Source organism: Spea bombifrons, chromosome 7 (genome assembly GCF_027358695.1).
Source record: "Spea bombifrons isolate aSpeBom1 chromosome 7, aSpeBom1.2.pri, whole genome shotgun sequence".
Taxonomy (NCBI): Eukaryota; Metazoa; Chordata; class Amphibia; order Anura; family Pelobatidae; genus Spea; species Spea bombifrons.
Window position 1 is genome coordinate 42,447,056 of NC_071093.1, and position 12,614 is coordinate 42,459,669.

The following is a 12,614-nucleotide window of genomic DNA, read 5'->3' on the forward strand; positions in this document are numbered from 1 at the left end:
CGATTGCACTCCCCAAATCAAACTCATTTATTCACTAAAAGTGAGGCGTTTATATCCGGACGGGATCCTTTCTTTGCTCCATTTATGGCTACATAACCCTACCAGGCCTCCCTACCACCTCTCCCCAGCAGCATGCCCACCTCCCACCTGCTAGCTAAATAAGGGGTAACAAGATTGTTTTTAAAAAAACAAACAAACAAAAAAACCCCAGTACTGTATACCTATATATCTATTCTGCTTGGGAAGCCCTGACTATACATGACTATAAGCAACACAGTACTGCGCATGCTCTCTGGCTACACGTAGACCAGTAAGAACAGACTGCGCATGTGTAAGAAAAAAAATCTAGACAAACAGGGAAACTACAACTCCCTGGATGCTTTGCGCTGCCGATCATTAAAGAGAACGCGAGGCGGAGGATACAAAGTGCACCGCGGACTGCAGAGAGAGAGGTGAGTACAGGGGGCGGCGAGCGGGGAGAGGGGGTTTACACTGCCGGTATACGTAGTGACAGCTCCATGTATACATTAATCATATATTCAGGGCTGCAGCTTCTACGGCTCCAGGGGCTGCATTCACAGGCACTGAAGGTTCCATTGTGTACAACTTTGTATCTCTTAGGACCCTGACATTCTATGAGCTCTAAACATGAAGGCAGCCTGTATAGACCGGTATAATATGCTGATGCAGACATATATACATATATTATATATACATATCTCTCTCCCCCCTATAACCTATACAGATCTTAACCATGGGCCACTCGAATAATACACATACATATAATATTAGAGCTCAAGAGCACCAGAGAGGGGCCCCAGACACTGGATAAAAAAAATATTCACTTTTTAATTCTTAAAATAATGTCCAATTATTAAAATGCAAAAAATATACGCAGCGCTTTATACAGACCTCCCGACATTAAGGGGTTAATGGGCCTAATGAATTATTTCTTTGATGTTCATAATGAAATAAGGTATTTTAAAGTAAAATGAATGTATAAACCAGAGATCCATCGGGCTGCGTGAAGGTTATTCTCCAAAATGCGAGAAAAGGTCGCCGGGGGTCATGGGCAGAATATCGGCAGGAGAATGGATCCCTTTTTTACCGTTCCGTGATCAGATGCCTCTGTTTTTATTAGTATCGCTATTTTTCTTGTTGTCTGTGATCCGACCGCCGGTGGCTGAGCTGTGAGCTCCGTGTAGAATGGGAGGCATTCGGTTCAAAGTTTAAAGCTGTTATTGGGTAACAGACTGCAGACGTTTAAATCCGACTTTTGGTCGATAAAATTCATTTATTTTCACGTCTACCGACTAACGCAGGAATAATAATATCTACCTCGCCATGACCGATGTCTAGGGGGATGCAGACCCTCCCGTCCCATCTGCACACATGCAGGGGGGGACCCTCTTTAAAGATTTTTTTTAAAATTTCCACTGGAAATCCTTTTCATACAAAGCTGGACCATAACTCGATGATGGTTTTAAAGGCAAGCGTGGGGTTCCAGTATAGAGCTTCTAAAAACACTGAAGACATTGGGTACAATTATTTTTATTCCACTAGCAAAAGCCACGGGAAGGAGCAGGGACATACGATGTGGCCGACGCGCTCCGCGTCCAAACATGCTTACTGCCTGAAATCTGCCTAATTTCACTAGGCAATTTAACTTATTTAATAAAATAAGTTAATGTTCTGTTTCAAAATGAAATATTTGCTTTTAGTTACGTAGACTTTAATTTCTAGGGACGCCCAGAAGACGCACTATGTCGGAGCAGCCCGCCTTGGATCAGCCGCCAGCAGATGTGGAGACAGATGAATGTCTTTCTTCCTACGACTACCTCTACAGCCCGACGCTGCTCAAGTAATACCTTATTCTACTGATCCCCGGCCAAGAGGGCCCTTAGTACATAATACTCGCCTTAGGGTCACACGGCTGGCCCAGCACCATATCATAGCACTCGATGAAGTCAACCCAAACAGCAGCTGTTCTCTTGGCCCTTGCTGTCACATGCCGCCGGGGTCCTAACCTCCGAGGGCCACCTGACGGACATGGTGCTACCACTAGTGGAAGCTGGTGTGACGTGGTGGGGCTGGACCTCTGACCGAGCCCCAGGTGCCAAGAGCCTCAATTATGGCTCCCAATGCTGTTGAGTTGGACGCTGTTAGTCTCCCCGTCGAGTTGCGGAGTCGCCGTCTGTCCCAGATGAGTCGAATGGAATGGATGGGCCGGCGACCGACTCGCCTCGGCCGTTAATTCAACTCAATAGCGACCCAAGAGTTGGCTGCCTAACAGTTTATTGCTGTAAATGTGCAGACCCCGTTCAACTATTTTGGAGCGGAATTCATGGAAGGAAAACGGCACTTTTTATTAGAATTATATATTTTTTTCTAAATAGACTTCTAAAAATAACGCTGTGATCGTGTGTGGAGCTTCTCTCATCGAATATTAATCCCGTTACTTTGTTCCGTTCAGTGGCAGGGTGGCGTTCATCACCGGAGGGGGGTCTGGGATTGGATTTCGTATCGCTGAAGTTTTCATGAGGTAAGTAACTTCCTTTTCGCAGCTTTTGTCTTTTTATAGAAAATAAGTAACATTTTCATACATTTTCTCTAGGTTTTATTTCTTTTCTTTTCTTGATCAATTTTCTTTATTGTCAAAAAGAGTATTTGTGGTAAGTTACTCTGATATCAGCCGCCCTTTTTTCTTTCGGCCCCAGCACGTAACACAAGGGCCCGGCGAGACGTGGTTGATAATTACCCCCGGCGTTATGTGAGGGGCGCAGTCCGATTAACGGGTTTAATAAAACTTGCTGGATAATTATTCTCTCTTGCTCCACGTTTCTCCCGTCTGTCCTGGTATTTGGTTATTTTTCCCTAAAAATAAACCCTGCCCTTTTTGCCCTCCCCCAGGCACGGCTGTGACACCATCATTGTGAGCAGGAACCTACAGCGGGTGGCTGAGGTAAGGGGGCAGGTGTCACAGGTAATTTAAAATATATATATGGCTCAATTAGGTAAGTAGCGCATGTTCTGAAATCTCCATTTATTTATAAAGTTTAAAAAATGGCCATAGCAACCAATGGAATGCTCCAGTCAGCAGGGAGATTACATAGGTTGCCACGGTGATAAGACACGTTTTGTAATGGTCGTTTAGGGGGTCAACCAACTTATATTTCTCCCAGGCAGCAAAGAAACTAGAGGCTGCCACAGGGAGGCGCTGTCTGCCCCTGGCGGGGGATGTCCGTCAGCCGGAGAGCTTGACGGCCGCTGTGGAGGAGGCTCTGAGGACCTTCTCCAGGGTGGACATCCTGGTGAACAGTGAGTATCTCCTTGCCTAGGACGACGGATAGGAAGCAAACCTCCCGTCTGGTCTGTCTCCTCGCCATCTAGAATCCTCAGCCTTCCTTCTTGATTCTACTTTCTTCTCACACCATCGTCCTGTTGTCTCAGATATTCTTGAACGCTCCCAGCACGATGGATCCCACCGCTTCTGCTGCGCTTCCTGATTCCTTCATTTAGATTTTGTTCCGTGTCTTTCTCGTTATCTTTTCTTTATCGTCCGTCGTATGTTCTCCCCACGCAGACGCGGCCGGGAATTTCCTCTGTCCTGCCAGCTCCCTCTCTTTCAACGCCTTTAAGACCGTTCTGGATATCGACACCGTGGGGACCTTCAACGCCAGCAAGATCCTGTTTGAACGTTTCTTCAGGGTAAGATTTTACGCGTCGTGTATCTTAAGCTGCTCCGTAAATAAAACCTCATAAAATGATCTTTTTATTATTTATCCTGGTTTTTCATAATGTGAAGCGTTGGGGTCTCTCACGGAAGGGGGGCTCGTTGTCTTCCGGTCTGCGTCAGAGGATCCTTGCAGGTCTGGGGTAGAATAACCATGTGAGCTTTTTGTCCGTCAGGACCACGGAGGAGTCATTGTGAATATCACGGCCACGTTGGCCTACAGAGGGCAGGTCTTGCAGGTACACGCAGGTAGTGCCAAGGCAGCTATAGGTAAGCGATTCACATACGTATTGCTTGTTTGCCCCGGCCCTGTACATGCCGATATCCCTGAGTCCCCTGACCACTTCTGTGCGCCTTTAACCATAGAGATGGCATATTCTGCCATTCCTATACAGGTGGATCCTGTTGTAGATTACCTTAAAGCTCACCTTGTTCATTGGCAGCCGCTTCACCAGCTTCTCCTCGTACCGTAGTAATGGAGCACTACCTGTACCCCTCTTGACAGCTGGTTTCTCAGACCCATTAAAAGCCTCCCCGTTCTCTGTCCGCAGATGCCATGACCAAGCACCTTGCTGTGGAATGGGGTCCGAGCAAGGTGCGGGTCAATAGCCTGGCGCCGGGGCCCATTTCTGGCACAGAAGGCATGCGTAGACTGGGTGAGTACTGAGCCGCGGACATCAAAGTAAGGGGAACAAAACTGAACCTGGGTCAAGAACCATTCCGAATGGCTTTAGTGCCAGATACGTGCGCAATGCGGTATGTTTGAAGCATATGGCTGACCCATGTGGCACATCGTAGTCTGTTTCTGCAGTACAGAGCTCACCATGTGTGATTCTAGGTGGACCAGCAGCAGAAGCAATGGGACTTTCCACCATCATTCCCCTGCAGCGCATGGGCAACAAGACGGAGATTGCCCATGGAGCGCTCTTCTTGGCCAGCCCGTTGGCTTCCTACGTGACGGGAACAACCCTGGTGATGGACGGCGGATCGTGGTTGACATCTCCCAATCTTCTTTCGGCATCGCTGGGTACCCTTCCTTCTCCTCACCTCTAGATGCATGGAGTAAGAGGCAAAGCTCTGCAGATAGTCAGTAGTTCAGGTTCCAGGGTCGGATATTCTATAAGTGATGTTTTTAAGGGGAGCATTGGAAAGCATGTGAGGGTTCAAAATTAGATAATTGGATACGTTTTCATCTTCGTCCTTTAAAAGTGACCTTCCGTATAAATTAACCCTGCGTGGTATTCTTGTTGGTAGTAGTCTCTTTAAACAGCTAGGACCCTGTTTGTAAAACGCGTTGGAGTCATAATGCAAAACCTCACCGATATAACATCTGACCTCCCTGAACTTCCCAGTTTGTTATTTTTATCATCTTTAGTGAATATGAGCCGAGTGCTACTCAGACCCCCGATCACCACGAGCCACGTAGGAGATGCCGATCCTTCGCATTTAACGACCCAACCTTTTTTCCTTTTGGCTTCTCTAGATGTTTGGAGCTCCCAGATGAAGAAATAAACTGAATCGAGTCCAATCATCGTGATCAGAACTTTTTTTCTTTTTCTTCTTGCTCTTTACTACCGCTAGCCCCCCCCCCCCGCGGCTCAGATCGTTCCAGTCCCTGCCTTTGCATTACGATGTATTTGAAGAGATTTAAGGACCGGGGGGATCCTGAGCCCACCCCTTGCAGTTAATGGTAAATTTCCCCACCAAAATAACAAATGGACACTATTACACGTCAACCAGATCTACTTTACGCATACATGCTGGGACCCCCATGCAGACCTCTCTTATTGCTGCCATTGGCTGCAGAACTACCCTGCACCTGGGGCACTTAAGCCAGACATAAATTTCACCCCGGCTCGGGGTATTCCTTCTTGGATCCAGGGCTACGGGGTTAATCCAAAAAAAATAAATTTCCAGTACCTGAAAATTCCATGGCTGCGTTTTAATATCTATCTTTTTTTTAACCCTGTTCTATTTTTGATACATTGTATCTCCTTTTCTCGTAATACTCTGATAAACTGTATGTTTTGGGGCAAAAGGCAATGACAAAAATATAATTGAATGTAATTAATTAAAAAATACCGATCGCTGGACTACATGTTTTTATGATTGGGGTTAAAGTAATAAAATTTAAGTAAGTAATACATTTTAGTTATTTCGAGAGCAGGTGGCAGATTTTGGGGGTCCATTCAACACAAGAAATGGGTTCAGTAATAAACAAACTGGCTGTATGTGACGCCTCCACGTCTCCCTTGCCTTTGTCACCTAATGACTCCTTTAGAACCCAAAGGGATCCTTGACGGTTCCTTCTACAGTAGCTCCATCCACAAGATCCCCAAGTGATTCATTAACCCTTGGTGTCCTGTATGCATAGACACATAGATGATGTATGTAAAGATCACGGTGAGAACATAACGAGGGTTTGACTTCTGTGTCTGGATCAAAATGGTAACTGGGGGAGAAAAAGTATGAATGGTAAAAAAAAATGTACATTCTGTCCATAGCCCTGCACAGAGCTCCAGCATTCCGCTGCACCTTTTCCTGCCATTATCTGTATTTACTAAACCGGCCCTGCTCTATATCCTCAGAGGAACCCCTTCCTTTATAAACTTCCTTCCATGGGAACCAACGTGATCATCTCTAAGGATTCATCACTGAAACTGCAATACTGAGAAAGCAAATACACAATATAACCACTAGGGGGCAGCAGAAGCATATAATTAGAAAAGGGGTGGAGCTTGGAGGAGAGAGGGGATTAAATACTTTAACAAAGTACAGGAGGGGAGACTATAATCTAAAACTAGAGGGGCAGAGGTTTAGATGGAATGGAAGGAAGTTTTACTTTACTGAGAGGGTGGTAGATAAGTGGAACAGTCTCCCAGCAGAAGTGGTAGAGGGTAATACAGTGAGGGTATTAAATATGCATGGGATAGACATACGGCTCCTGAATCTAAGACGAGACCAACGACTGATTAAGGTTTGAGTCTTTACAGCAAGAAAACTATAGGGGCCGAATGGGGCCGACCTGCCGGCAAATTCTATAATTTTTATTTCCAGGAAAGTTGGCAGCTCTCGTGACGCTGAAACCCTTAACTTCCTTATAAAATAATCTCACGTTTCTATTTATAGAACGGTATTTTTCCTATGTATTCGACACCGAAATGTGCCGCCGGGGAGGAAATTCCCCTGAAAATACACAGAGCTGCTTTCAAAGAGAACAAAACCTCCAGCGTCGTCATAAATCACCGGCCCGGTCTGGGGTAAAAGAACAACCAGAATCCCCGACCGACCCCCCCCCCGTAAAATGCAGCAAAATGAGAATTCCTCGTAAAATAAATCCTCTACGTTTTAGAGAAACCACAAGATACCGGAAAGTCATTTGTTGTATAGGAGGACTAACGCAAGGCGAACGTGTCACAGAACACGACTGTACTCAGGAACTGTGTGATTATTCCTCCCCATTAAGTTATCTCTCCCCAGTTGCTAATGATGGGGGAAAAAAAGAGAGAATGTCAGGAGCGGAGATTTATTTGTATACAGTAATAACCCCCAGCGCTGTATACAGTAATAACCCCCAGCGCTGTATACAGTAATATAACCCCCAGTGCTGTATACAGTAATATAACCCCCCAGCGATGTATATAGTAATATAACCCCCAGCACTGTATACAGTAATAACCCCCCAGCACTGTATACAGTAATATAACCCCCAGCACTGTATACAGTAATAACCCCCCAGCACTGTATACAGTAATATAACCCCCAGCGCTGTATACAGTAATATAACCCCCAGCGCTGTATACAGTAATATAACCCCCCAGCACTGTATACAGTAATAACACCCCCAGCGCTGTATACAGTAATATAACCCCCAGCGCTGTATACAGTAATATAACCCCCAGCACTGTATACAGTAATAACCCCCAGCGCTGTATACAGTAATATAACCCCCAGTGCTGTATACAGTAATATAACCCCCCAGCGATGTATATAGTAATATAACCCCCAGCACTGTATACAGTAATAACCCCCCAGCACTGTATACAGTAATATAACCCCCAGCGCTGTATACAGTAATATAACCCCCAGCGCTGTATACAGTAATATAACCCCCAGCGCTGTATACAGTAATATAACCCCCCAGCGCTGTATACAGTAATATAACCCCCAGCGCTGTATACAGTAATATAACCCCCCAGCGCTGTATACAGTAATATAACCCCCCCAGCGCTGTATACAGTAATATAACCCCCAGTGCTGCATACAGTAATATAACCCCCCAGCGATGTATACAGTAATATAACCCCCCAGCGCTGTATACAGTAATATAACCCCCCAGCGCTGTATACAGTAATATAACCCCCCAGCGCTGTATACAGTAATATAACCCCCACCGCTGTATACAGTAATATAACCCCCCAGCGCTGTATACAGTAATATAACCCCCAGCGCTGTATACAGTAATATAACCCCCCAGCGCTGTATACAGTAATATAATCCCCAGCGCTGTATACAGTAATATAACCCCCAGCGCTGTATACAGTAATATAACCCCCAGCATTGTATACAGTAATAACCCCCCAGCACTGTATACAGTAATATAACCCCCACCGCTGTATACAGTAATATAACCCCCAGCGCTGTATACAGTAATATAACCCCCAGCGCTGTATACAGTAATATAACCCCCCAGCGCTGTATACAGTAATAACCCCCCAGCGCTGTATACAGTAATATAACCCCCAGCACTGTATACAGTAATAACCCCCCGCGCTGTATACAGTAATATAACCCCCAGCGCTGTATACAGTAATGCAGGTCAGGATTGACAAACACCTTTATCTGCAGACCTGAAGGCCGCCATTGCTGTCAGTCATGTGATATTTTGGGTGACTTTCCCGGCTTAAACCCCACACTGAGCTGATGCTTTATGGCGATGCTAATGAAGTCCGTTTTTAACGAGTAAATGAGGAATTAGACAAGGCTTTCAATTCTTAATAGAAGCCTTGGAGTAGGGTAGCCAACAGGTGATGTGTTGTTGTGAAACTACAACTCCCATGATCCTCCCATGATATATCATGTGCTATGCACCAGAGACAAGTTGCACAAATACACGTGTTGTTAAAATATATTTAAAACTATTAAACCGTAAAAAACATTATCAAAGCATCGTGCGCTCCGGTGATGCGTATAAAGTTTTCTTTTGGGTGTTGAGTTGAGAATGTAATGCCGGAGCGAGGGGGTGAGATCGTTTCGAGGCAGGGTACCCTTAAATAATTAAAGTTTTAATTAAGGCAGCCATGCAGCCGCTCAGATCCCACGAGCATCTGTGACATCACGTGTGTGCGTGTGTGTGGGAGAAGCCGTGTTGGTTTTCGAGGCTCGCAGACGCGTATCTCTGTAGGCTACGTCAAGCCTCGATGGACGGCCTGGTAGAGCCCCTCGGTGACATCACCAAACAGGTGCGTGGGGAGGCAAACCTTATCCTGGGGAAAAAGTAGGATTTTTTAAGAAAAAAAATCAACTTGCTTATGTTAAAAGTCGGTTTTAACGTCTATACGGCACGTACCCACCGGCATAGAACGTTAAAAGCACATTTTTACAGATATTTGTAAGTTTTCTGTAGAAACATAGAAGCTGCCGGCAGATCGGCCCCATTTGGCCCATCTAGTCGCCCGTTTCTCCTGCTGTAAAGACTCAAACCTTAATCGTTTGTCTCGCCTTAGCTCCAGGAGCCGTATGCCTATCCCATGCATGTTTAATCCCCTCACTGTATTAACCTCTACCACCTCTGCTGGGAGACTGTTCCGCATATCTACTACTCTCTCGGTAAAGTGTACATGTGTCGCCGTGATTAGTTAACGGTAGGTGCAGGGCATCTGTTGCTTTCCTGTTGAATTTGGAAGGAACTAAACTTGTAACTGTGAGTTCCTACTTATCACTGAACTCGGCGGGGCCTAAAATCTCGAGGGGCCCCGACCTCCGGCAGGGTTCACGTTGGTAAATATGGACCAAAGACGGTCTTTACCACCAGCAGCCCAGCCACGCCAAATAAAAGAGGTTTTAATAAAAAATAATTAAATTGGGGGTACCAGTAGCCCATAGGCCGGTTCTGGTGTTGGGGGTTCCTGGCTTTAACCCCTTAATGACAAAGCCCGTACACGTACGGGCTCAAAATGCATTGTTTTCAGTGGGTTTTGGGACCACCCATTGTCCTTAAGGGGTTAATAATTGCTGTTCCGACTACTGTATTGAAATTAAGACTTTTGTGAATAAACGCACCATTAAGAAATATCTCCGTAATCAATGGAAGTTGACGTCCCGTTCCTACTTCTTCTGGGAACCCTTAATAGTCATGTGACACAGAAGACACTTTGCAATCTTCCTAAACGATCCCGTAACGTGATTAAAGATTCCGAGAAAAGACTAAAAATAACAATCGTCTAAACTTTATTTGTGTAAAATGCTAGAGAATTGTAAGCTGAACTCCTCCTGCGGGGCGGTCGCGTCCTACTTCGGCCCTCAGCTATCCTGGAGAGCCTGGAGGAAGCTAGAAGGACGTCTACGCTATAGAGATCCATAGGCGTTGGGATCCAATCCGTCATGATGGCGGGCACAACCTAAACGGCATGGAAAGGCATACAGATTCCGGGGTTGCTGCTAGAATAATAATGACCGATAGACATGTCACCATTATGACATTAGATCGGACTCGGCAATCTTGGGGTACTTTGACGTAGTGGCCGGCTGAGCAGTATATGGCCGTGTAGCGTGATGGGATCCCCAATATTTAGTGTTTTCTGAAAGGAATTCGCTGAATTCTTGCTTTGTTCCCTAAACCGGTTTAATACGGCCCGGAGAGACCCGTAATACCATTCGCCTGTCCCTCCTAGCACATGGCAGTCAGAGCCGTTATTAAAAAAGGAGACGTATTTAAATATAAACCCCATAGACTGCCGGCTGCGTCCTCTAACCCTTTACCCTCACACCTACCTTATTCTGACATTTAAAGGGCGAGGGCGTCACCCACCCTCAGTGACCCCTGGAAGTCCCCTATCTTCTAATTCTCTAATTCCATTATTGAAGACCCCGTATCATCGGGGAAACTCTCCGGTCTGGCACCCCGTCTTCCCCTGACCTGATTCTCATATATAATATACTGATATATATACCACCCCCCCCATCCTATTAGTAACCCCTTCCCTCACCCCAGTAACTGCAGGGTCTACCCACCCTAAAAATAACACCCCATCACTGGCCTCTCTTCTAGAATCTCCCAGGTCTAACCCACAGTACCCCAGTTACCCCCCTCTCTCCCCCCAGCACCCCACATCACTGCCCCCACTCCTCTCCCCTGTATCATGTTTTTCACCCTCTTCCAGCTCTTTACTTCCTTCCATCTCTCAGCACCCCCTCTTTCCTTCCTTCCATCTCTCCCCCCTCTTTCCTTCCTTCCATCTCTCCAGCACCCCCTTTTTTCCTAAATCCCCCCCACTTACTCTCTCCTCCAGTGTCTCCCTTCATCTCTCTCCCCACCTCCCTCCATCACTGACATCCTCTGTGCCTCCTCCCCTCTCTCTCGCTCCGCCCAGCCTCCTCTCTCTCTCTCTCGATCTCCCGCAGTCTTTCGTATGGAGAGTCCCCGGATCATCGCTCGCCTCCCCCTCGGACCCTTTGAATAAATTGCTTCGGCCGTTTAAAGCCCCGGCTGCCGCACCGAGTGACCATCGCGCCGGTATATTACAAAGGAGCGAACCTCCCCGCCCCGGGATCTGCGCCCTCGCCTGCCTTTTATACCCCAGCCCGGGTATTGATCTCCGGATCTGCACCTTGCAGGGGTAGGAGGGGGGGCATTTATTGGATTACAATTTATGATCAGAGGATGCGTTCCCCCAGGACAGGGGCAGCAGGTATGAGCCGTTTGCATTAATCCCCCCTCCCCGTGTAAGGGGGTGGTTTGTCTTTTGGAGGAATGGGATTGATGGATGCAGCCTGTTGAGACCATGATGGGGATCGTGATTTAAAGCCCACCACTGCTTCATCTGAAAGACCCCCAGCCTCCAGCTAGAAGGGCTGATGAGGATGGAAGGGGACCCTCATTTGACTGCTTGGGGGCTCATAGGGGGCAGCTTAAAAGCAGAAGATGGGGGGCTACAGCAAATCGTGTCAGATGGGGACCTGTTCGCCCCCCAGCAGGTTTTGGGGGGCTATTTTGTGATGGGGGAGGAGGAGAGAGAACGTGCTTCCCCGCTCCCCAGCCTTGAAGAACCGGATGGACTGGGTGAGATCATGCCGGCTCCCCACCCTCTTCTCTCCCAGCGTGAGGGATCTTTGGTAGGGCCTCAGGGTGCATTGGAGGGGCATCTAGGGGCTGGGCACTGCCAGTCTCTGTATGCCAGCCAGCAGTGGGCGGTGGATGACACGGGCAGATTAACCCTCTCTGCTTTCAAATTAACCTCTCAATCTGCCCAGATGCCTCTGTCTCAGATGTATATACCCCAGGGCCCTCCATGGAGGAGTGAACCATCTGAATTTACCCAGATTTTCCTGCCTCTGAATAACTTGCCCCAAAGGAACTACCTGTCCTCTGAGTCTACTGCCATCCGTGAGTCCCCTTTACCCCATAGGACTGCTCCCATACCCCTGCTGGCATTAGAAGCTCACCAGGCACCTCAGCCGTTAGCTTGTTTGCCATCAAACAAGGACGATGTACTAACACCAGCTGGCTACCTTTCCCAGGACAGCGACTTAGACAGCCTATGTTCTGACAGTAGCCCGGAGATTAGCCCAAATCAGACTGTTCCACATGCCTTGTCTGAATCGCACTCTGACCCTGACCGGCAGGTTCCCTGTGACCCTCACGCTGACCCTGAAGGTGACC

General features: G+C 47.1%; 1 protein-coding gene across 2 annotated transcripts; it reads left to right on the forward strand.

Moving 5' to 3' along the window:
* Positions 1 to 378: 378 nt before the first annotated feature.
* On the forward strand, positions 379 to 5,246 carry DECR2 (2,4-dienoyl-CoA reductase 2). 2 transcript variants are annotated; one of them, XM_053471440.1, is made up of 10 exons: positions 379 to 448; positions 1,742 to 1,861; positions 2,474 to 2,542; positions 2,911 to 2,962; positions 3,183 to 3,318; positions 3,584 to 3,708; positions 3,910 to 4,003; positions 4,285 to 4,389; positions 4,572 to 4,795; positions 5,217 to 5,246. In XM_053471440.1, the coding sequence occupies exons 2-9, from the start codon at positions 1,764 to 1,766 to the stop codon at positions 4,784 to 4,786; spliced, it is 894 nt and encodes a 297-aa protein (XP_053327415.1). In that variant the 5' UTR covers positions 379 to 448; positions 1,742 to 1,763; the 3' UTR covers positions 4,787 to 4,795; positions 5,217 to 5,246. The 2 variants fall into 2 exon arrangements, with proteins under 2 accessions (XP_053327415.1, XP_053327414.1); XM_053471439.1 differs by having other exon boundaries at positions 4,572 to 4,760.
* The last annotated feature ends 7,368 nt before the right edge of the window (positions 5,247 to 12,614 follow it).

What these genes read in the sequence shown, in the direction of transcription:
- DECR2 (XM_053471439.1), top strand. Translation starts at nt 1,764, where the DNA reads ATGTCGGAGCAGCCCGCCTTGGATCAGCCGCCAGCAGATGTGGAGACA. An exon ending in TACAGCCCGACGCTGCTCAA is followed by an intron (nt 1,862 to 2,473) that starts GTAATACCTTAT and finishes TGTTCCGTTCAG; the next exon opens with TGGCAGGGTGGCGTTCATCA. An exon ending in TGTTTGAACGTTTCTTCAGG is followed by an intron (nt 3,709 to 3,909) that starts GTAAGATTTTAC and finishes TTTGTCCGTCAG; the next exon opens with GACCACGGAGGAGTCATTGT.